This window comes from Myodes glareolus, chromosome 25 (genome assembly GCF_982192425.1).
Source record: "Myodes glareolus chromosome 25, mMyoGla1.1, whole genome shotgun sequence".
Lineage (NCBI taxonomy): Eukaryota > Metazoa > Chordata > Mammalia > Rodentia > Cricetidae > Myodes > Myodes glareolus.
Window position 1 is genome coordinate 16,145,908 of NC_142050.1, and position 26,107 is coordinate 16,172,014.

The 26,107-nt window shown below is 36.5% G+C and overlaps 1 protein-coding gene across 3 annotated transcripts in view; it reads right to left on the minus strand.

The window, feature by feature from the left end:
• Positions 1-15,527, minus strand: part of Asz1 (ankyrin repeat, SAM and basic leucine zipper domain containing 1) — a 48,259-nt gene extending 32,732 nt beyond the window's left edge. For 2 of the 3 annotated variants that reach the window (XM_048448933.3, XM_048448931.3), the window contains exons 1-4: positions 15,398-15,527; positions 14,902-15,001; positions 10,810-10,932; positions 9,005-9,116 (exon numbers count right to left, since the gene is read on the minus strand). In XM_048448933.3, the coding sequence (XP_048304890.2) occupies positions 9,005-9,116; positions 10,810-10,932; positions 14,902-15,001; positions 15,398-15,505 (443 nt within the window). In that variant the 5' untranslated portion in view covers positions 15,506-15,527. The remainder of the gene's footprint in view (positions 1-9,004; positions 9,117-10,809; positions 10,933-14,901; positions 15,002-15,397) is intronic. The other variant, XM_085683686.2, reaches the window with a different exon arrangement.
• Between the last annotated feature and the right edge of the window lie 10,580 nt (positions 15,528-26,107).

Here is a 26,107-nt window from a genome sequence, read left to right on the forward strand (position 1 = left end):
TACCGAAACTAGAAGCGCGCTCTTGTTATACGCCAGTACTATACACACAAGCGGCTCCAGTGGCATTTATAACTAAATTTACACTCTGGGAAAGGTAAAGTCTTCCCAGAGTTTCCTCTTCTTCTTCTTCTTTTTTAGAATAGACAATAATATTCAACAAGTTAACAACCATGCAATGATTATGTCAAAATCTTGAGCACTGGGTAATGTGTCCTTATTTATCAATGGTAATAAAATGTCTACTGAAGTTAAAATGCCATGTTAGTTTGTAAAATTTATATCATGGCTGAGAAATCAGAATTTAACAAAATTCTTTGCCAGAAAAAGTACCTTCTATATATAAGTATAGCCTTTAAAAAAAAAAAGAAAAGAAAATATTTCAGCAAACTAGGGGGATATCTCACAACTTCTAAAAACAAACAAAAAACTTATTAAACTACACAGGATTTTATCTGGCTTATTACTACTTTAACAATAAAAATGTCAGCTCATTTACAGCTTATTTGTAAGCATATTTTAGAAAGCATATTTAAAAGCAATTAACAGAGTGCTTGCGAGGCAACAAATGTTGACACAAATGTTTCCTTTAAAGTCAGCATGTCTGATAAGATGGTGGGGCAGCAGCTGTGGCTGGACAGGCCTGCCACAGAGGTTATACCCACCGGACTCATATAAAGGTAGAAGAGGATACACATGCTACAAAGTTAAAACACTGAAACTTTTAGGGGAAAGCATAGGAGACATTCTTAAAGACACGGGAACAGGCAAGGACTTTCTGCACAAAAGTCCTACAGCACAGGGATTACAGAGAGCATTAACTAATGGGACACAGGAAATAAAAAAGTGTCTGCATAGCAAAGGGAACCACCAACAAAGTGAAAGTAACCTACAGAGTGGGAGAAAACCTTTGCCTTCTAAGCATTTACATCATCAATATTTAAGAAAAACAGAATTGTGATTTCTGACTTAGAGCATTAACTTTAAAAATTACTTTCAAGTTGTTAGTTGACATTAACCCCAAAGAAAGGAAAGAAAAAAATCGAGAAAGTGATAAAAGAATCATGTAGATTTTTTTGTACCAATATGGAAAACTTATGAAATGTTAATGTTATTTTGAAAAAACTATAAAAGAAATCCACACAGAAAATGAACAGTATAGACACTACGTCAGTCATAAATATAAAAACAAATTATAATTAGAAGATGCTAATTTCTCCTTGTAGATATGGTTAAGTTAGATAGATAATTTGGACAAAAACTGTGAAGGGACCTAAAACAGATGCATTTAAGATTTTTAAATTTTTCTTAAAATCAAAGACACCAAGGAATAACTGATCTGAAATCCAGAGAGCAAAATGCGAGTGAGAGAGCTAGCATTTATGATTACTTTTGCTTCTAGGACCCTTGCTACTTCACAGAACTCAATGGGAAAACGGCTGCGAATATCACAATTAAGACAACAGTCCTGAGATAAACATGGTAAAGGGCTTTATCTGTCATACTTGAAACAAATTAAGCTAAGATTCAAGGGATGGTATCTTCCAGGTTAAAAAAAAATGTCCTATTCATACATCCAAACTGGTTCAAGGGAACCTCAATCACCAAATTTCAGATGACATGATTCAAGAACTGACAATGTCACTGACCTATGATTGAATGCCTCATATTATTCTCACAGTAATTTTTCAAATCTAATAACTGGCACCTGCTCATAAGAAGAGGCATGAGAAATATTACCAATAGAAAAAAGCTTAAAAGATTTTAGATAATGGCACTGATCAATCTAGATGACATATTTACCACATTGAAGAAGTTTTAACTTAGAGTTGGAAATCTCAGGGAATAATAAGTTATAAAAAGTAACACTGAAATTTTAAGAAAAAGCCAGAAGAGTAAATAAAATCAACTCACCATTTTAGTTAACAGAATGAAGGTTAAATGACATTCAGTAAGCTAAAGGAATGTACATGATGGATGTAAGAGTATGGATAAGCCTGCACCAACAAGCGCGTGATGATTGGACATTCTTTCTTCCCACCATCATGCGGGCTCTGGGAACCTTGGTCATTAGGCTTGCAGGGCATGCACTTTTACCTGCTGAGCCATTTTATCAGCCTCAGATTTGAACATGTAGTTATTTACTTACATAAAATTTCAGCAGCAGCAATACTGAAGCAGTTAACTGTGCTATAGCTGGGCATAGTGACACACATCTTTAATACCAGCACTCAAAAGGCACGGTGAAGCTGAGGCCAGCCTGATCTACACAGCCAGTTCTAGCCAGCCAGGGCTACATAGGAAAATCCTGTCTCAAGAAAACACTGGATATGAAATATTTATCTTTAAGTGACAAATTTTCATTTTTTAATGAAAGAAATACAAGGTTCACTACAAAAAGACTAAGCTGTATTTGTTTAGATCTTAAGCTTCTTTGTAAGAGAACTGCTGCAAAGCTTTCTCTGCTATCAACTGAACAGGTCATTGAAGAACATCATCAGAACTCAGAGCAATAGGCATACTAATGCAGGGGCTGTTGACTCTGGAAACAGATTAGAATTCATAGCTCTGTGAAACAAGAGGAACTCTTATAGGGACAATCTATGCTCTCAGATGCTGAACATTTACTATGTAGGCAATCAGAATGAACACTTGAGATTTCATGCTACCTACAAGAGTTCCCTTTACTACATACCAATGATTCATTTGAACTTTATCAAACAATAAAATGGTAATTTCTCTACAAAGTCTAAAAATTAATCCAGACAGAAAGGAGGGAGGGAGAAAGGAAGGAGAGGAGGGAAAAAGGAAGGAGGGAGGAGAATACAGCAATGCACAATAATGGCTAAAGAAGAGAAAATCTGAAAACATATACAAACACTTGGTGGTAATGATCAGCACCCACACAAAGGGTTTTGCTGAAACCATACAAACAACAGTCACAACAAGAACAAAATGTGATCTCCTAATAAACAACTAAGTGGGTTAAACATAGGTGTGGATAAGTCAGTGCGACCCCAAGGAACCACACGATGTGCTTGTCCCCACTTAGGCAGGTAGGGGTAAAGAAAGGTGCAATGCTGACAGCAATTCTCTTACTACTCATGCTCCCTGAGTTTAGTCTTAAAATGACTTAGATTCTGCCTCTGAAAGTTAGCATATAACTTTATAGAAATTTAAAATATGTATTGCCTTTTCTTTCCATTTTAAAGCCAACCAATTTTCTGTTTTATTATGTCAGTTATTAGTTTCTTTTATATTGCTGTGATAAAGCACATGGCTTAAGCAAATCATACAAGTTGGCTTATGGTTCTAGAAGGATAAAGTCTGACATGGCAAGGAAGGATGGCAATAAGCAGTCATCATGGAAGTTAGAGCAGAAGCTGAAGTCTCAAATTTTGATGAGAGCAAATGTGATGTCACTAGTCTTCAACCTCTCAATACCCACTCCTGGAACCACCAACTGGAAAACAAGTACTCAAATGCCCAAGACTATGGGGGCATTTATGATTTAATCACCACAACCAGGATACAAAGATTTCATGATATTTTTAAAAAATTATTATAGAATACTCATAGGCTGGAACGTCAAACACTAAATAATTGATATATACAATATGGAAACAGTGATATTCATTCTTTGCTGAAAGAAATTAAGCAACGAAAATATCATACAATTATATTTACATAACAACCTAGAATAAAATGGTTAGAGTTGCAGAACCAGTTGCGAACTACATGATAGCCATTAAAGAAGGGGATTTAACAGGAAAGGTTTCCAGCAAAATTTATGGAAAGATAGAATGTTCTGGCTTACAGTGTGGTAACATAAATGTGTACTGCTTCTGTCAATTATACACTAAAATGTAAATTCTTTATGGCATGTTAATTTTATATAATCTTAAAAAATTAAATTATTACAGAAATCCACTAGTACCATTCCAAAAGACTTCTAGCAAATAAAATTATAGGAAATTCAACATTTACTCTTAACTTTTTTCTTTATTCTCATTTTTTTAAGAAAAACTGACAAAGTAATTTGATTCAAAGAACTCACTTTCATTGTAAAAGTTGACAAACTCCTAAAGAATCTTCTAACAAGTGAATTCCTTATTTTCTTCACCCCTGCTATTTTATCTACAAAGACTCTGTATTTAGGGCTGTTTCTGCAGGATGTAGATGTGCCCAAGCCACATCAGACATCAGAACACAAAGTTCAGATTGTAGCTTACAGCTTGACCTACAAGGCTTTATTACTTTTATTCATTTTAGTTAAAAAGAAAACCTTCCTAGACAACTAGCAATTAGGTGATCATCTAGCTCTTATAAAATGAGTCATTTATAAGCTTTATGTATCTCTTCTATCACTCTAGGTACTTTTTATGAGAAAAAGAATTTCTTTTTTTTTCTTTTTTTTTATTATTAAATTATAAAAGTTTCCATTTCAGCCCCTCCTCCCACCACCCTCCCACTCCCCCCACTCCCTCTCCTCCTCCCTCTCCATCCCCTAGAGCAGTCAGGGTTTCCTGCCCTGAGGGAAGTTCAAGTTCCTCCCCCCCTCCCTCCAGGTCCAGGGAAGGTGAGAGTCCAAACAGACTGGAGCGCCAAAATCCAGTATATGCAGAGGAAGCAAGTCCCAGTGTCATTGTCAACGGCTTTTCAAAAAGGCTCCGGGCCAGCCACATTCAGAGAATCTGGTTGGATCATGTCCTCGTTCAGTCCCAGTCCAACAGGCCTTGGTGAACTCTCATTATTCACTCCACAGTCCAAATGAGGAACAGAATGATGAAGAAAATAAAAAAAGTAATCAGGACTGCGAGGGATGCGAGCACCCACTGATACAAGGGGACTGATATAATGAAAAAGAATTTCTTAAGTCAACAGACTAAAAGTACCTTCATGTAAATGTCTGTTTTCTCCCTGACATTTGAATGATTCCTATTACATTTATATCTGGTATATTTTGTATATAATACATAAAACTAAACCTTTCAATATTTCAAATAGGCTTTCAATATTAATAGGTTTTCCTGATATTAATGATTTACATATTTAGTTCCCTCCAAATCTCACTATATTCTCCTGTGTCCTGAGATTATTTTCCTTTTATATGACACTTCATTTAAGGTCTATCCTATGTATCTGAAAGATGATCTCTAGTTCTTAAGGAGACAGACTGGAACTCATGATACTGCTTTGATGTCTCCTTTAGGATGCTTCTAAGTTAGTCAGTAAGAAGGCAAAGCTTTCACTACTTGCTGTTGGTACACAGTCTTTCTGTAAGTTGTACAGGCTTGACTTTGAACTTACAATCCCCCTGCTTCAGACTCCTGGATACTAACAGGCATGGGCTGCCATGCCTGGGTACTACCTATTTATCTTGTGAAAGTACTGAAAGAAAAAAAAGAGATTTTTATCTATTTGGAGTATATCTCAAGCAAGACCTATTTTGCATTCCATACCACATTGAGAATCTGTAAAGATATTTTTGATTATGACACTGGAAAAATATCACTACATTTAGTAGTTAGGGGATCAAGGATGCCCCAGTAAAATATCCTATTATTCATAGGATATTCCCTTCAAGCAAAGAATTACTAACCCTAAAATGTCAATAGTGTTAAAGTTAAGAAACTCTGATACATTGTTGAAAAGGACAAGCCATACAGATAATCTCATCTAAAAATTAAAGATTAAAAAGGGATATTAAAACTATCTGCTAATTTTCAGCATACCACTTTTTAGCATTTTTATTCTCCTTATATAATCACTCTTAAGTATATGTTTTAGATCTGATTGTGCCTTGAAATTGAGAAAAATTATTAGAATACCTAGTTGAATTGAATCCAAATGTGCTGCTGTCATTCAAATTTGGACCTTTGGAAATGGCATAAAATAAGACTTGTTTCCTGAATTCAGTAAAATAATTGATTTTATGATGTATTCTTCCACTTTTAAAATGCCTTAACGTCAAAATGGAAGTCACATAACATGTTGTGTTCGGGGAGAGGTTTTCTCTGGAAACAAAAGGCTGTAAATTCCTTCCAGATTAACAGAGACCAGATTTGGCCGGGAGATCTCCTCATATCTTGGCTACAGACGTGGAGGAAGAAGACAAAAAAGATTACAAGATCCTTTCACATGGAAACAGTTCTGAGATGAGACACGACAAATCTGAGATGAGTGAGACATGATAAATCTTGTTGGCTACAGAGTCCTCATGACTTATTATTACATGTCATCTTTTCATATGGCATAGTTAGAGAGAGACTTACATTACAATTTAATTATACAGTCCAAATGAATCATAAAGTTTACAGATGCTCTTATCTGCTCAAACATAAAGCAGAAAATCACCTTTAACTGACCTATGCACACTGCACATTCCATACTTGTATTAATGTAGATACGTATGTTACCTTTGAAAGTTTGTGTTTTCAGAGCAAGGGGACTGGACACCACTAAAAATGGGTGGCCCAGGTGATACAGACTCTCAGAGTACCTCTGTTGCAGTTTCCTCAGAGTTCTCCATCCAGAACAGCTTTAAGACTGAGATGGTCCAGCTTCATAGACTACTCTAACCTGGATTTCAAATAAGCCTTGCATTTCCTATTACACAGAGCCTGAACAACAAATAATACTGCTAATTCTCCTTGAACTTGACCATTATCCCAACTTTTCCAGGGTCTTCTAAAGATTCCAGTGTCCCCAGGCAACATGAAGCAGTCTAGATAATATAATGCCCACATGCTCAAGGTAAGGTAGAATGGAGAGCTTTTGGTCATTGAATGAGTTTCAGATGTTTGTCATCATTTAGGGAGGTTGGTTACAAGTTGTTGTTGGTCATGGTCAGAGAAAAAGTTAACAAAGGAATAAGATTCAAGGATCTCTTTCTGAAGGAAAAAAGTGGTATATAGTATAAAAATTATGAGCTAAGACGGTGGATTATTGAGTCTACTTTTAAAAAATCACTAATTTCAAATATTTTGCAATAATATGGATTTTTGTATACTGATACAATTTAAGGTTATTTTTGTTATATTATATATATGTTACTATTCTTTAAGGTATTGTACCTATGAAGCTCATTTAAAAAGGTTATGTGACGTTTAAGTCTTTGAAGCTATTTAGGACAATAAATACAGGTTAATAGTCATCTATAACTATCAAACTTATAGGCATGTTAGGTATGTTTTCAAGGTCACTCATACATATTTAGATAGATAATGGTCTTCAAACATTTCAAGGACCTATAGAATATGGCATAAGGCTTTTTATGACTGAGATATGTCTGCTCTTGATGAGGTGTCTGCTTCTGGCAGTACCAATCTACTTCTAAAATGGATGATGGGCATCAAAGAACGTCCACATGGAATTTGCTTCTTTGTGGCAAAAGCTAGTCATTTGGGTAAGAAACTGCTCTTGCCTTGACTGCTGACAGTACGCTGTCCAAACTGGACCAGCAGAACACAAAGAAAAGTGACTGCCAAACTGCCAAGAAAGGGTAGGAAGGTCCTTCAAAAATTCGTGCTTCACAGAAAAGTCTGTCAGATATTCTAGGCCTGCAGGCCAAAGATGGATGCCCCAATGTTGCAGAGGAAGTTTGAGTGACTATCCAAGCAGTTAGCTGTTTCTGTCTTTACTTTTAGGTTTGTAAGTGACTTGCACTGCACTTACTGTTTACTCAGGTAATATTATATTCTACTGGGGTCTTTGATAGAGATGAATACTAGATAGTTATAGTTACAATTTTCCTTAGTTATAATAAAGGGTAAATAAGGTACAGTGCTTTGGACTCATCAGGACAGAATAAATAATGGAGTATTTTCTCCAAATATGTCAAAAAATGGATTGAACATTGTAAATATAGCTCTTACCTTATAGCTGTTTTTATTGTTTATAGTTTTATTATGTGAGAGTTAAAACCTTTTCTTTTTATTTAAACAAAAAGGGGGAAATGTTATGGAATGATCTCTGTGGACATTGTGAATATTTGTCATATGGACTGGTTTAATAAAAAGGTGAATGGCCAATAACTAGGTAAGATTTTTGGGGGCACAAAGGACAGACACTAGGAAGGAGAAACACAGACACGAGGAGATGCAGAGGAAGCAAAACATGTTGGAGGACACATAAAGTCACGAGCCACGTGGCAATAGGTAGAGTAGTAGAAATGGGTTAATTAAGAAGTCTTGGTGTGGTTACTTAGTAGTTGGCAGTGGGATAGAGAAAAATTGTTTACAGTGTATTTTTTCAGTATTTCTATAAATAAAACTGCTAATTCTTTTAAAAAGTACTTATTTTGTTATTATTTTTAGTTATGTGCATGTCAGTTTAAGTGTCTAAAGAATCCAGAAGACAGCTGGGTGGTGGTGGTGCATTCCTTTAATCCCAGTACTTGGGAGGCAGAGGCAGGAGGATCTCTGTGAATTTGAGGAGAGCCTTGCTTACAAGAGCTAGTTCCAGAACAGGCACCAAAGCTACACAGAGAAACCCTGTCTCAAAAAACAAAACAAAAATAAAATTAAATAATAAAAAAAAAAGAGTCCAGAAGATGATGCTGGATTCCCTGGAGTTACAGATTCAGGTAGTTGTGAGCCAGCCAATGTGGTTTTTGGGAAGTGATCTTAAATCCTCTGCAACAGCAGTATATACATCTCCTAAATACTGAGCCATCTTGCTAGACACCAATTCTTAATTTTTACATGCAGAAAAAACTTGACAAACTTTATTACCACCATGCTTTTCTAAGGCTATGATTCACAGGAAGTAGGTTTACAGTGCTCTATCCGTGTAGTCACAAATGCTTAGTCCTTTAAGATTTAAAATCAGAGGTTTACCTTCATGTTGTCTCCTTTTAATAATCATATACAATCAAATTATGACTTTATGATGCATTTTCATTCACTATTGGGCCAAGTAAACAATGCTATTATTTTTAAGAACTCATTTTATCAAATATAACAGGCTGATGAAGTATGTTTTCATCAGAGAATTAGATTCTTACCTACAAGCAACATTTGGATCTGCATTCCGTGAAAGTAGCAACTCTACACACTTCAACACATGCTCCTCTGAGCCACGAGCAGAACATGCAATTATCAAGATGGTTAATTTGTCTATATGAGAAGAAAAGCAAAGAAATCCTCACACATTAGGAAATGTCTCTAAATGCCTTCTTTACCATGCTAAGTATTTACTGTACTCTAAATTCCCAACCTCTTCCCATCTCTAGCACTCCAACCACATTTCACCATCTCAGCAATGGGCCTTTTGTATCTCTAAAGTGTATGTCAATTCATATTTTAACTTTCTTCCCCTATTGTCACCTCTTTAAGAGAGTAGAAAGTGGTTAGGCACAATGAATTTGTATATCCACATAGCCTGCATGTGAAGTTTTAATTTAAAAATTTAAAAAAAAACTACCTTGCTGAATTTGTGATTGGAAAATAATGATAGTCTCTGGTTTTACTTCACTTTTGACAATCCTTGATTTGTTCATAAACTGCACCGATGAAGAGGTTAGAAGACAATTTTTGGGAACTAGTTCTCTTCTTCCATCATGGTTTCAGAGATCAAATTTACATAATCAAGCACGGCTTCACAGCAAGTGCCTTTGTCTGCTACACCATCTTGCTGGTCCCCCCATTCATCAGTGTTTTTTTTGTTTTTTAAATAGTCATTTCTACTCTATGAATTCATCCTGTTTTCTAAAAGTGGTGGAAATCAAGGATGATTAAAGACAAATAACAACACCACAATAAAAATCCTTTTCAAATATTAGAAATAAAATAGGACATCACAGCCATGCTTTACATTAATGACTTAATACAGACAAGCCATAATTATACTCAATTCAGTATTATCATTTATAGTGTTACTATGAGGATGCCTTAATATTTTGCTAGAACCAATTAATATAGAAGAAATTAATAACTGGACTCCCTACTGAATGTCATTATTGTGGATACAGAGAAATTTATATGTACATACTGTAAAAATACAAAATGCCTTACAATGAAAAGTACTCCCTTGATAAAAAGGAAAACGATGTTTCTTTTTAACAGAGTATTCTATATATTTTTGAAACTTTCCTTCTTAAATATGGCTTTCATTGAATGATGTTTTCAAATGACATAATGAAAAGCAAAACCTCAGCAAGAATGCAAATGTAACCAAGAGAGAAATTTCTTTAAAATATATAGACTCTAGAAATTGTTTTGTAAGAAGCTCATGTAGATAAAAAATGTGAAAATTAATCTTGAAACATAACTTATACCTAAAACATAAAATGAATTCAAATGCCTATTAGAAATATCTTAATACAATGTAATTACTGCTTCAATGCAGCAAACTGGATTTACATATAACTCTTGTTCTTTAGAATGGATTCCTAGCACTAAAAGAAGTTGTTGAATAACAAGAAAACATAACTTTAATAAACTATGAAACATTTTTAATATAATTCAGTTTTCAAGCATATAAAAAAATTTAAGTAATTTTTCAAAAAAATTACTGGCCTTTTGATATTCCTTTCAGTGTGCTTTTATTTAAAAACAACCAAAATCATCTAGCATATTATTTAAAAGTACATAAAAATATAACTGTTATTAGGATAACAAAAATAGGTTGTTAACCTATATTCTTTCAGATAGTTTTAAAAATGTATACATTTGAATTTTCCTATTTTTTATAAAATATAACTAGTAGATTTTTGCTTAAAGTACTTTATTTTCTCATTTAGTCTAACTCTTGCATGGAAATCAAAGAATCACAATACAAAGCAAAGTCAAATTTTCTCAAGCATCTTACCCTTATTAAAGCTTGCATTAGCACCTCTATCTAAAAGGAAGCGAACCATCTCTACATTGGCCACACTAGCTGCATACATAAGAGGGGTCCATCCATACCGGAAGTTGGAATCCACATTAATGCCTGTCGATGCAGAGACAAATTTGTTTTAATGATCTATCTATCTATCTATGTATCTATTGATCTATCTATCTATCTATCATCTACCTACCTCCCTATCTATATGTAAATTTGTGTTCTGTATGCATTCATTTCTATATGAGGATGTCAGATCACTTTGAGCTGGAGTATAGGCAGTTGTTAGGAATTGAACCCAGGTCCTCTGGGAGAGCAGACAGTGCTCTTAATTGCTGAGTCATCTCTCCAGTCCAACAAGACTTATTTTTAAATTGCATACATAAGAACCTTGGCCTGAATGAATATATATGCACCACTGGTGTGTAGTTTCCACAGAGGCCAGAAGAGGGCATCAGAACACCAAAAACCGGGATGGGGTTACACATTGTTGTACATTAGAGATGTATAGACCCAAATCTCAGTCTTCTGCAAGAGCAGAAAATGCTCTTAACATGAATCATCTTTCATTCCGCCCCAGAAAAATAAAATTTTCAAAGGCCCACAATCTAAAGAAAGACAAATAAAACACCTCACTATTACTTTAGTAGATGTAAAATTATATGGACATACATAGTCTATTATGGAAGACTATTTCTTCATAAGAAAGGCTTCAAAAAATTCTTGTGGGCTGGAGAGATGGCTCAGCGGTTAAGAGCACTGACTGCTCTTCCAGAGGACACGGGTTTAATTCCCAGCACCCACATGGCAGCTCACAACTGTCTGAAAATTCAGTTCCACGAGATCTGACACCTTCACACCAATGCACATACCAATACACATAAAATAAAGTTAAATAAATCATTAAAAAAAATTAAAAAAAATTCTTGTATTGGTATTACTAAAATTTCCTGCCTTTGGTTTTACGGTGGCATCGTGTTTCATGAGACCTGATACGAACAATGTTTACTACATTATAAATGCAGTATCTACAACATGATAGGGATTCCCATGCTATCTTTTTCAGTGTGGTATTGAGGTATTGTGGTATTGAGGACGATTTGAGCAGTATTATACATCTATATGGCCGCAAATACCATATATGCCCTCAAGACATCTTTAACTTCTTATCAACACAAAACTTAACCCACAGGTAAATTGATAAAGAAAGAAACTTAAAGTAAGGTTGGACCACTAGAGCTCTGTTGAGAAATGCAGACTTCAATGTGTAATCCAAGGATTAATACTATCATCTATCTATCCTATAAACACAACATATTAGTGTTGAGAATGGGGCAGGAGGCCAGGAGATCAATAGAAAGCTAAAGGTATATAGGACAACAACAAAGCCAAGAACAGGCAAGAGAAAGGAATAGGATGGAAAACAAAAGGAAATTCAAAGATAGCATTACACAAATTAAAGTTACTTTGAGGAGGTTTGATTAAAAGAACAAGCAGAATATTAATGCCAAGTTTTACTTTAGAAAAATGAATAACAAGGAGAGAACCAGAATAATGAGAGGGATGAAAACATCAGGCCTTGAATATGAAAGAAAGTCTAAATTTGTCACTACTTAGTAGAGACAGGGCTGGAGAGAGGAATAAAGAGGACCTTGTTCAATTCCCAGCACCCACATGGCAGCTCATAACCATATTTAACTCAAGTTCCATGCTATCTATGCCCTTTTCTGGCCTCTATGGCACTGCTTGAATGTGCTATACAAACATGCAGATAAAACACCCACACACATTATATAGCAAATCATATTTAGAATGTGACAGAGACAGGTAACAACTGCCAAGAAAGTACAATGGTAAAATCTTCACATCATTAATGCTGCAAATCCCTTGAATTAATAATAAGAATTTCCTCAATAATACTGGCTTGGCAATATGAAGCAAGCAAATAAAAATGGTTGGACTAATCTAGGATTAAGGAGTATAGAAGCTGTGTGTGTAACAAGGATAAAGATACTTGGGTTTGAATCTCATCACCCACGTGATGACTCATAACTGTCTATAACTCCAGTTCCAATGGATCCAATATCCTTTCCTAGCACCAGGCACTCACATGGTTTACAGACATATATGCAGGAAGAACATTCATACATATAAAATTAAAATTAGTAGTAATAATAATAATTAACAATTAAGTGCCTGTCAATTTCAGAAAAGAAAAGAGAATGTTTTTCTATTTCAAAGAAAATTGTATGGGCAACAGTATTGGCTTTAATATTTTATAATTCACAGATTTTTATGGTCCTTAGTTACAGCATTCTACTTAGAAAGATAAAAGTCGTCACTGTAGAAATTCTCTGAGGGGCTCACTTTTTTCTCATGTTGAAGCAATAAATCACTGCAGACTATAGAAGTAAACTCTCCAACTGTCTTAGTTAAATTGTCATAATGTATATGGTAATTACTGGGGAAATGCCAAACTTTATTGGGGGGGGGGCTTGAATTTGTTCTTGCTAACATTTTTTCCTCTCTAAACCACTGCAATAATCAGAAAATGAGTTCAGAGTAACAATCATTATTTTCTTTTAGTTATTATTCTTTTCTTTGGCAGTTGTTACCAAAACCATGGTACCAAAGATAGAAAGACAAAGTATGATAAAAGAGAAGTAAATGTTGACTTCTGGAACAAAAATTCTTATTGATTATCAACTCTAGTACTTAATTTTAGAAGCAATAGAAAAGTATCTTTCTCCTTATATATTTATTGTTGGCTTTTTAAAATGAGTTTTAAATGGCTTTGTAATTAAAGAAAACTTTCAAATGGCTAACCAAACACTTACATAGCCACAGGCTCTTTTCAAGAGGCTGAAAAGCCCCAACTTGTCACCAATCATATTAAATCCTGATACATCATGTCCCATCAACTTCAACAATACCAGTCCTGCTAATCTGAGGACAAATTCTCTTCTCTAAAACTTCTGCCTATTCTACCCCATTATTACTATGCTCACTATCCATACATACATATTATATATCCAGTCCTCTTATTTCCTTATTGAAGTCGTATTGAACTTCAATTGAGTAACAAGGTCCAGTGTTTGTTCACAAGTGAGACAGAACTTCCTTATCTGTTACAAAAACAGGCAAGATTTACATATTGTTTACAACACTTAAGCAAATAGTATCATAAAAGCTATGTATTCTAATTCATTATTCACAAATTGTCTTATTTTATTTCCAATAACCTTGGTTAGAAGGTTGAGATCCTTTAAAAATGGGGAAACTGGAGCTTACAAAACTCTGAGAGCTGATTTAATATTACAGAGCCATTAAGTGTCATGGACAGTAATGAAAACATGATCTTGTTTCCCAATAATGTATTTTCAGGAAAATGATATCTTGTTTCTAGCAAAGAAGAAAAACACTCGCTGTTCATGACTTCTCATGCTGTGTGTGTGAGTATTTTGTATCTTAAAGCTGTTCAACAGTTGTCAGTCCTTGCATAATTTCAACCATTAGAGTCAACAACTTAATCTGCAGGTGGAGGTAATTTTAAAATAAATTTTACTTACGCTAGCAGAAAGCATTATGGAACCCAGGATAAAATTATACTTTACATAAAGAAACTGATGCCTTGAAAGCATGAGTGATGTCCCCAAGGGACCAGACTGAATAGGCCATAAAACTAGAAGTACGGATGCAGATATTCATTCTGATATTGAACTCAGGCCGTATCCACCAAAATGTAACAAAACACAGATGGAAACAGAACTTGAAAGAAATCTTAAGAAGCATATGAAAGCCAAGTAAATACTTAAAAAGGACGATCAAGGTGGGGTAGGATTAGTCAGAACATGTCTCTTAAAGAAGGTGCAAGAACCAATGGAAAGTAATTGGCCATATGTTCCAAAAAAGAGGGGAGTTGAAGAAAATAGGTCAGGTAGAGAAAAAGCCAACTAAGGCATGAATAATACAATGGATACACTAACGCTCATTAGGAAAACAGCACAAACTTTTAAATAAGGCAGGAGAGTGAACTTAGACAACTCTATTTGCTTGACAGTACTTCTGGGCTCTCACCTGAATCTAGGAGTTCCTTCAGTAAGGAAATGTCACCAGTGGTCAGTGCTTTCTTAAAAGTTTCGTTCTTCTCTTCAACTGGTAACAACCTCTTCAATTTCTAAAAGAGCACGAAGTTAAAATTCTCATTATGTATATTTTCATTCCCATTGCATCAGGAAAGAACATATGGTTGTTTCGCTTTGCCTAGCAAGTAAAATGAGTGAAGAATCCATGTCTAAAATGGATTTAAAGGGAACAGACAACGACGAGCCAAATCCAAGCGAGTGCTGTCTGAGGCCTAAAGGACGCCACTGAAGAAAGCAGCAGTTGGCGAACAAGGGAACACTTTGCTAGTTTGTTTAGTAACCTGAAACACGCGCAATTCAAAATCCTGGGAGAAAGTTAGGGAAAAGACGGGCATGAGGCAAAAAGGGGGTCGTGGGTCTGGGCCTCCCTTTCAAAAGTCAGGGGAGGCCCAAATCAGGGGCCCTCGAGTTGTCACCTCTTCCACTACCTGAGACGACCGGTCCAGATACCCAATATCCCAGCCGTCATCCTCACTATCACTGCTTTCGCCTCCGCCAGCCACTGCCAAGCCTCTCAGCGCGCCCGCTGACGCCATGGCCTGAAGCTGCTCTTCTGCGCCTGCGCGCAACCAGAGCAGGAAGGCGGCCCTGCGCAAGCGCGGGACCTCTGACGCAGGCGCAAAGCTGAGCACAGGCCGCTTCCTCCGCCCACCGGAAACGTGCTGGGAGGGACCTGGCCTTTCACACCTGAACCTGGTGGCCTCATGCCTCACGAAGATCCACAACCTCGCTCCGCCACTGCGTTTTACTTCGTTTTGTTAGAAAAAAAAAGATGTGTGATTACGGCATAAAAGAATGCTCGCACTTGTGACAGAAGCCATGCGCGACTGAGCTTCTTTCCCCGTACTGTTGGCGGACACCTGCCACACCATCTCGGAACAGTTTGCAGGGTGAGACAGATTCCTGGAAGACATGAGTACCTTGTAAGACGGACCCCTGTTTGCTGCAGTATGCCCTGAGCGAGTACTACAGACTTTCCTGAAGCCGTCAGAAGAGTGAAAAATCACCCCTACTTCCATTCTTTGCCTTTCTTGTGATCAAAGGACTCAGCTTAGAGCTAAAAACAACCCTCAAAACATTCCCCTAGTGACTCATAGATGTTTCAACAGAAAAATGGTTCAGTCAATCGTGAGAGGAGAATGTGGGGGAAGTAGTAGATCCAAAACCTTGGAAGAACACAGTGGTTCAGACATCCAGAGAGCAACGACTTCAAGTGGAAAACAGCCGAAGGTTAGACACACTTTTCTGCTTCACATTGAATAAATGTTGCTGACACATCTATTATCTTTGCCACCACAGGAAAAAAAATGGTTAAAAAGTATTCATCTCAATGACTTAAAAGCAAAGTAGCCATGTACTATTCTTTCTCAGTAATTTTTTTTCCTTGAAGGTTTTTTAATGTAAGAAATCATTTCAGAGGTATTTTTAAGTAGGCTAGTTTGGATTGGAGGCAACAGTAGTCTAGCTCAATGTATTAATTCGGTAAATATCATGGATCATTGAGTATAGCTAAATACAACTGCGGTGTGTGTGTGTGTGTGTGTGTGTGTGTGTGTGTGTTTCAGAAGATTGTCTCACCATGTAGCCTAGGCTTGCTGTAAATTCTAGATTCCCCTACCTTGGTCTCTAGAATACTCACTCTAAGTCGCACGCTATCATGGTCAGCTAAAGTCCCAAACTAGGCTTTAGAGGAGACAAACCATGGTACCAGATCGGGGCAATATTTTAGTTAGGAGAGTAGGAGAGAGGGAGGGCAGAGAGAGAACGAGAGGGAAAAGGAGAGGGAGGGAGCGAGGGAGAGAGAGAGAGAGAGAGAGAGAGAGAGAGAGAGAGAGAGAGAGAAGAGGGGCTACAACAAAGTAAGATTGTTGAACATCTGGTGTCCTCAAAGCAAATAAATAAGTGTGCTTGATTTCTGGAACCAAATCTATTAGATTCTTGACTGGTAGAATCATTAGCCATAGTTGTGCACCCTTGAACAATTTATTTACCTCCTTTCTCCCATTGTTCCACTTACCTTTTCCAAAAATTTGATATACCTTACTATCATAAAAGAGTTGGTATGAGGGTTAAATGAAGTAATGGAATCAACTTCTTTGTGATATACTTGTTTCTACTATGTGTTTTTCTTTGCACATTAGAGGGATACATTCCTTTTCAAAGATTTCATCTTCTCAATGGAAAGTTAGAGAACCAGCTATGATTCATCTACAGGTAAATAACAAGTTTTATTCCTGGCCAGATAAGAAATTGGTAAATAGCTTGTGTCTGAAAATATTTGGAAATTCCCCCAGACTACTTCCTGGAATGGATCAGAAAACTACTTATCCACTGCATTGAAGACCACGGTGTTCTGCTTGGTTCAGTGATGACAGGAGACCTGTAAAAGAAAGAGGACATGAGCAGCGCACACACACTGTTCCAGTTCACATTCTTCCTAGTTCATGAGCTTTTAAATGAGCTTCCAGGCCATTCTCAGCCATTCTCTGAATTTCCTCAGTGTTTGTTGTTATGTTCCCGTTTTCATTTCTGATTCTGATAATCTGGATGTTCTCCCTCTCTGCCTTTTGATTAATTTTGATAAGGTTTTGTCTATCTTACTGATTTTTCTCAAAGTACTAGCTCTTTGTTTTATTTATTTTTTGTATTGTTTTGTTTTCTTTGTTTCTATTTTGTTAATTACAGTCCTTAATTTGATTATTTCCTGTCTTCTATTTTTCCTGGGTAAGTCTGCTTCTTTTTGTTCTAGAACTTCCAGGTGTGCTGTTAAGTCACTAATGTGAGCTTTCTCCATTTTCTTTATGTGGGCACTTGGTGCCATGAACTCTTAGCACTGCTTTCATAGTGTCCCATAGGTTTGGGTATATTGTGCCTTCATTTTTGTTCAATTCTAGGAAGTCTTTAATTTCTTTCTTTATTTCTTCCTTGACTCAGGGGTTGTTCAGTAGTCCACTGTTCAATAATTCCCATGAGTTTGTAAGCTTTTTGAGAGTAGTGTTTGTTAAATTCTAACTTTACTCTGTGGTAATTCGATAAGACACGGGGTTACTCTGGTTTTTTTTTTTTGTTTTTTTTGTTTTTCTGTCTGTAGAGGTTTGCTTTGTTACTGAGTATGTAGTCAATTTTAGAGAAGGTTCCATGAGGTGCTGAGGAGACGGTATATTCTTTTGTGTTTGGGTAGTATATTCTATAGAGGTCTGTTAAGTCCATTTGATTCATCATATCTCTTAGTTCTCTTATTTCTCTGTTAAGTTTCTGTCTGGTTGAGTTGTCCATTGGTGAGAGTGGAGTGTAGAAGTCTCCTACCATTAGTGTGTGGGGTTTGATGTGCAATTTAAGTTTTAGTAATGCTTCTTTTACATGTGTGGGTGCTCTCGTATTAGGGGCATAGATGTTCAGAATTGAGACTACATCTTGATGGGTTGTTCCTGTTATGAGTATGAAGTATCCTTCTCCATCTCTACTGATTGATTTTAGTTTGAAATCTATTTTGTTAGATATTAGGATAACAACACCTGCTTATTTCTTAGGTCCATTTGACTGGAAAACCTTTCCCCAATTCTTTACACTGAGGTAGTGTCTGTCTTAGAGGTTGAGGTGTGTTTCTTCTATGCATCAGATGGTTGGATCCTGTTTTTATATCCATTCCCTTAGCCTGTGTCTTTTTATAGGTGAATTGAGTCCATTGATATTAAGAAATATTAATGACCAGTGGTGATGTGGGATTTCCCTCTGTATGCTGTGAATATCATTGGTTAATTAATAAAGAAACTGTCTTGGGCCTGCACAGGGAATAGAGGTAGACAGGGAAAAGTAACCTGAATGCTGAGAAAGAAAAGGATGGAGACAGAGAGAGGCCATGTAGACTGCCAGAGACAGACGCCAGAACTCTAGCCACAGCCATGTGGCAATACACAGATTAATAGAAATGAGTTAAATTAATATGTAAAAGCTAGCCAATAAGAAGTTAGAGCAAATGGGCCAAGCAGTGTTTTAAATAATACAGTTTCTGTGTGGTTATTTTGGTTCTGGGAGGCCAGGATGAATAAGCGGCTTCTCCCAACACAGTGGTTGTCAATTCCTGTTATTTTTCAGTAGTAGTATTTATGTGTTTCCCTTCTTTTGGCTTTGCTGGTGGGGTGTTATCTGTTGCCTGTATTTTTGTGGATGCAGTTAGTTTTCCTTCTCGTACTTTCTGTAGGGTTGGGTTTGTGGATACTATTGTTTAAATCTATTTTTGTCATGGAATATCTTGTTTTCTCCATCGATGATGATTGATAGCTTTGCTGGGTATAGTAGTCTGGGCTTGCATCTGTGGTCTCTTAGTGTCTGCATTACATCTATCCAAGACCTTCTGGCTTTCATGGTTTCCATTGAGAAGTCAGGTGTAATTCTGATAGGCTTATCTTTATATGTTACTTGACCTTTTTGACCTTTTTTTCTTTGCAGCTCTTAATATTCTTTCTTTATTCTGTATGTTTTGCATTTTGATTATTATATGACGAGGAGACTTTTTTTTTTAATCCAGTCTATTTGGTGTTCTTTAAGCCTCTTATACCTTCATAGGAATATCCTTCTTTAGGTTGGGAAAGTTTTCTTCTATGATTTTGTTGAATATATTTTTTTTGTGCCTTTGAGCTGAAGTTCTTTTCCTTCTACTACCGCTATTATTCTTAGGTTTGGTCTTTTCATGGTGTCCCTAATTTCCGGGATATTTTGTGTTAAGGATTTGTTGAATTTAATGTTTTCTTTGACCAATAAGTCTATTTCCTCTATAGTATCTTTCTTCTATCTCATGTATTCAATTGGTTTTACTTGTCTCTGTAGTTCCTATTTGTTTACCCAGATTTTCCTTATCCAGAATTCCCTCAGGTTGTGTTTTCTTTATTACCTCTATTTCAGTCTTCAAGTCTTGAACTGTTTGCTTCACCTGTTTGATTGTTTTTTTCTTGGTTTTCTTTGAGGGATTTATTCATTTCTTCCTTCTTTTTTTTGCCTTTTCCTCTATTTCTTTAAGGGAGTCTTTCATTCCTTCTTTAAAGCGCTCCATCATTTTCACAAAGTTATGTTTAAAGTCGTTTTCTTCTGTTTCTTCTGTGTTAGGATGATCAAGTTTTCCTGCTGTATGACCACTGGGTTCTGGTGTTTCCATGTTGCCTTTCAGGTTGTTGGATGAATTGTTGCATTGGCACCTGCCCATCTCTTCCTTCAAATGAGGCCGGCAGTGTCTTTGTGCCTTGGTTCAATCCTTCCAGTTTCTGTTTTTTTTTTTCAGTTTTTTTTTTCAGTTTCCAGAGTGTTTGGGAATTTATCGTGGTCTGCTTTGTACTGTCAATGTCTGTGTCTCAGTAAGCCTCGGAGGTCTCTCTAAGCCTGCTCTCTTGGTCTTCTCTCCTGGTGTGCTCCCTTGGTCCTCTCTCTTGGTCCCCTCACTGTTGTAGCATGCTGTTGAACTCCTCAGTATTGGAGCAATTTCATAGTCCCCTCAGTATTGAAGTAAATTGTGGTTCAGAGTTCCACTGAGGTTGCAGGAGGATAGGTGAGTTTAGGGGTGGGGTTGGGCTAATAGCCTGGAGGGTCTGGAGGATGTGATTGGGTTTTGGGGGAGCCTACCTCTGGAAAGGTCTCCTGCTGGCTGACTAAAAAAGTCTGGGGTTTTGTCCCACTGTGTAGGTCCTAGAGAGTAGAATTTTATTATTTTTATGTCTTAAACTTGTGTGTGTGTGTGTGTGTGTGTGTGTGTAACCTTTTTTAACATGCTCATCAGATGGACACTTAGGCAGTTGTATTTCTTGGTTATTATGAGTAATACTGTAAAGAATCATGATGTTCTGACCTTTTTTCTCTTAGACATATACTCAGGTGTGTGACTGGTGAATCTTGTGGAAACTCTTCAAGCTTTGAAAGCATTACTTATTACTCTCTATAACTGAAAGTAATGCATTCCTGCCAATAGTGTACAAGAGTTCTCTTTTTTCCATGTCTTTTAGAATAAACTTTAGGAAGAATTAGAACCAGTGTTATATTGTCATTCTTTTACCCTATACAAAAATTTGAAACTTTAAAACTAAGCACTGAAATGTTTCTGTTAAATTTCTTAACAATATGCCAAGATACCATATTTTATGAAGGTATTTCCATTTATTATTTACAATTTTGAAAAGAAATTCTATTTGTTATGGAAGGAAGATGGCCAACAATACCCACAGATCTACTGCTAGTATTTCTGAGCAGATTGGTAATTTCTTGGGGACAGCTATTCTATGAGGTGATTGATAAAAGAAAAAACAATAGTGTGCTAGTTCCAATGGAATTGGCCTCATCATATCATAGGGAGAGGGACTGTTAGGACATGTGGCTTGGCTGGTATGGATATGGCGTTGTTGGAGGAAGCATGTCACTGTTGGGAATGGACTTTGAGGTTTACTATGCTCAGGATACCACTCATTGTCTCTGTTGACTTCCTGTTGCTTGTAAGCCAAGAAGAGGTAACACACACCACATCTACCTGTATGACCCAATGCTCCTCACCATGAAGATAATGGACTGAACTTCTGAACTGTAAGCGAGCCACCCAAATTGAATGCTTTCTTTATAAGAGTTGCCGTGGTCATGGTGTCTCTTCACAGCAATAAAAACCCAACTAAGACAACTAATTTTAGTAACAAGAAAAGAAGAATTAAAAAAGAAACATTAGTCAGCAAAACAGAAAATCTGTTTGGGGGTACACAGTTCTGTCTGGGTGTCTTGTTTCCCCCAAGCTGAATAAGAGCAATCACAGATTGCTGGAACCTCAACTTAAGTTAAAAGAAAGAACTGGGAAATTTTTATGCTATTCTCAGTATTTCAGATAGTCAGAGATAATTTACATAGGGAGAGTTGGAGAGAGAGAAAGAATGAGAATGAGAATGAATGAGAACACAGGGAGGGGCAAAGTCTGAATCAGAGACTCAAACATCAAACAACACAACCAACACAAGATGAATCAATGGATGTATTTGCTATCCAATTGTACTGTAATATTGGGGTCCATAGACTATATAGATGCCAGGAAAATTCTTTTTCTCTGCATTTTAGCAGAGCAGCAGTGAAAAACCATTTAAAAAAATCAACAAAAAGACCTCTGCTGAGTTAAAAGCCAAGTGATCTAGTTGCAAAGGTCTCCTCTTACACAGCTCATATTAGGAACTCAGAGAAGTGCTTAATTTCTAAGTCCTGGCATGCAGACTGTCTCGTTCTAGAGGGTAGAAGCCCAGAGCCAGTACTTTGCAGTATTTCATTTGGGAGAAATATGGTCTGAACTGTAGACTGAAATGGGATTCACTAACTCCATGTTTGATGGACAGGAAGTGATGAGTGCTAAAAGGTACTAGGTATTAGTGGAAAGCTTTCTAACAGCCTCTTTCAAGATCTAGAGTCTTAAAAACACCTGCAAGTACAATATTCACCACCTGACTCATGAGCCACACCCTCTGGTTGCATGGCAAACAACAGAGATAAACATAGAAAACTTAATACCACAAAAGTTCTACTCTCATCAAAAGCTACAGATACAAGTAGTGAGACAAGGAAAAGAGCATAAGGATAGGATGAGCAGCTAGACACAGACAAATGGTGGCACAGAGACACTACACCAATGCCAGACGTGGTTACACAGATGCAGTTGTGCTTATGCACTTATTGTTTGTGCACTCTCGAGCAGCCGCATAGAGATAATCTGCTCTCACACATGCAAATGATGCCTGTCATTTAGGTAAATGTCCACACAGAAAGTCTGGATCTGTTCTTATTCTAGCGATTGCATATAGATACTTTATCATCTGTGTGTAGGTTTATAGATTGCTTTCTCCAGCTCAGTGTCTCCCTCCCCTACTTCATTTAGATATGCAATACCAATGGATACAGGTTGACTGGAGCTGAGGAATCCTGTTGATCAGCCTTTCAAATTGCTTTATGTTATGTGATTGAATTTCCTTTATTTCTTCCTTCTTCTCATTCTATCCTTGGTGGAGATGTGTTACCTCCTCCCTTATTCTTTCTTTATGTTTGGTTGGCTTTTTTTTGTTTTTGTTTTTTGAGACAAGAGTTAATCTGTGTAAGTCCTAGCTGGCCTGGCCTGGCTCTCCTGGAACTCCTTTTGTACACTAGGCTGGTCTTGAACTCACTGAGATCTGCCTGCCTCTGCCTCCCAAGTACTGGGATTAAAGATATGCACCACCACTACCCGGCCCTCCTCCTTTATTCTCAATTGTTCTCTCTTTCCATTACTTTTCTCTCTTCTATTTCATTTATTCCTCTGATACTAATTCATTACTAATTATAACTACTTATAGTAACTAATATACCATTGGTCACACTAAATTGTTCCTTTATCTCCCCAAAGTTACTAGATTTGAAAGGATGTTTTAACTTTGTTATTACTCTGTTCTACAATAAACCTGTTCATATGTGGTGATTGCTTTTATAGTTAGTATATGGCTCTCTTGTGGGGCGAGAGAGATTGTACTTTATGTGCTGAGCCTGTGGACTGAGGGTTTAGTGTGTCCAGTGTGGATGGACCCCACCACAACCTAGTCCCACTCTATCATTGCAAATACCTCAACTGAAAGAATTTGTGATCAAAAAACATAACCAATGGCCTAATTCCAAATTCACAAGTCAATCATAGAAACACCAAGAAACATGAAAAATAAAGGCAACATAACACCTCTAAAAGTTACTAATTTTACAGTAATAAATTCTAATTAGAGAATTAGATTAAATTAGAAACGAAGGATCCAAAAGAATGAGTAGAAAGACAACGTTCCGTTTAGCGCTAATGAGAAGCGCTCAGTGCTCAGTGTTTGTGAGCACTGACTGAGTTTGCTCTATCCCTAGCACCCACATAGTGGCTCACGACTGTGTGTAACCAAGCCGCAGAGGACCCAACAGCTTCTCTGGTTTCCGTAGGCACCGGCGTGCAGGAGGAGTACAAACACCTTTAGAAAAACATTTCCATAATAAACACAACTGAAGGAATGCATGACCACTAAGTTCTACATTAGACTACTTAAAGTAGTCTTAACATATTGAAAGGAAGGATAAATAAATAAACACATCTATGATGTCACAGGAAAAACACACTATGCAAAACCGGAAATGAATTGGAGACTGGTAAAGTACCAAATACTACAAAATCAAAAAATAATTATGAATGCTAATGGTCTGAATTATCCAATTAAAAGACATACACTAGGTCATTAGATTATTTTAAAAGATCCATGTATTTGTCTCTGGCAAGAAATGGACCTAAGACTAATACAGATTTAGGGTGGAAGAACAGTAAAAGTCATTTCAAGTAAACAACTAAACAGCAAGGCAGTGTAGTATTTCTGATAGCTGAGAAAATAAACCAGTCTAAATTTAGACGAGATTAAAAACAGGCCACTTCATAGTGATTTAAGGGACGATACATAGAGAATATATTGGAAGAGTTTAGAGGGAGGAAAGAGAGGGGAGAAATGTAATCAAATTATATAGTCTCAAATTGTTAACTATATAAAGCGCATATATTCTTAATGGAGATGAATTTAACATTGGCACAACAAATTTTTCAAACAAACACTGGAATATAAAGACATGGGTTGACCTAAAAGGGTAGTGAGACAAAACATGAGTAAAAAAGTTACTGTGGCCCACAGGATTATGCAGTGAGATTTCAGCTAATAATTTAGGCCAACCCGCCAGAAATATATGCATATCTGATGGAGACAAACTCAGATGCAAGATGTTGGGAATACTGCCTTTTGAACAGTTGGCTGTTCTTGCTGTAGATCCCTTGTGAAGCCATAGCTCTCTTCTCCTCTTTTATAGTTTGGGACATCCCATAGCTTTAGCAGTGTATTAATTGATTACTGGGCACACCTTTTCCTAGGTATTGGTATAGTGGGTGATTTTTCTCCCACACTGTAATTCTGGTGAGAAAGTAAGTCATACCGTCAAAACTTTTGTTCTCACAGTCAAATCTCTGCTCCATTTTCTAAAATAAACTTAGAAACCTGCTCCCACAATATCTTTTCTTGTGGGACATTTGGCCAGAAGAAGAGTCTTGCAAATAGATCACAAATGGGATCATTATAGATATACCCAAGAACAGAATTATGGCATGTTTGGGTTTGTCGATTCATAGCCCTCAGAGATAAAGAGAACTTGGTGCCCTGGATTCACCCTCAGTCCATATAGGGAAGGGCATCTCTCATTTGTAGAGATTATGGGGGAGGCGGTGAATATAGTCAAAGAACATGATGAATTTGAAAGAAACTGTCTTTATTAAACGAAAGAAAATATACAAATTGTTCTGGGTTATTTAATATACTATTTTATATGATTAAAATATTTCAATCTTCTCTAGAAATATGTGCAACTGGAGTGATAAGTAAAATGGAACAAAGTAATAACAACAATAGAAATGAAAAAGAAGATGGCTAGAGGCATATTAGTTTTATAGGTCTATTTTTCAAAGGGATTGCCTAATTGTAAAGTCTGCACAAGTAATAAGCTATATATTTCATTGTTATTGTTTAAAGGAATTACAAAACCCTCTGATGCTTTTTAGAAATAGAATTGAAGTAATCATTCCTTTAGTAGATTTTTCTTGTACTTATCCTATAGTGTCAAAATGGCTCTCATCTTCAGTGCTGTAAATGTATAGAAGATGACAGTTTGTGCCAACAAAAGGATTTCGACAGTATTTCCAACAAAGAATTTTTTCATAACACAATTTTATTATCCTGAAGAAAAGGAACTTTGGTGTATCAAAAACCTTATGTCTGTTTATATGCACATAATAATTTGACCTGAAGACATTTGACTTAAAAGTATGTTTGGAATTGCCACAGTAAAATAGACCAGTAGTATGGATTTTGTTTTTATCTCCAGGAAAAATTTTAGAAATGTGTCTGTCATAACTTGTTATTTAGGAAAGAATAAATCTTCAAAGGGGACCTATTTGAGTACTATTTATTGTGTTTTAGAAGAAAAGCATTTGTGTCCTTGCTGTGGCCTGGCTTCATAGTTAATGTTTTCCTTATGTTCTTAAAAAAAAATAGATCAGACATATGTGAGCCATTCATCTGTAGTAAGAATAGGCTTTTTGAGTT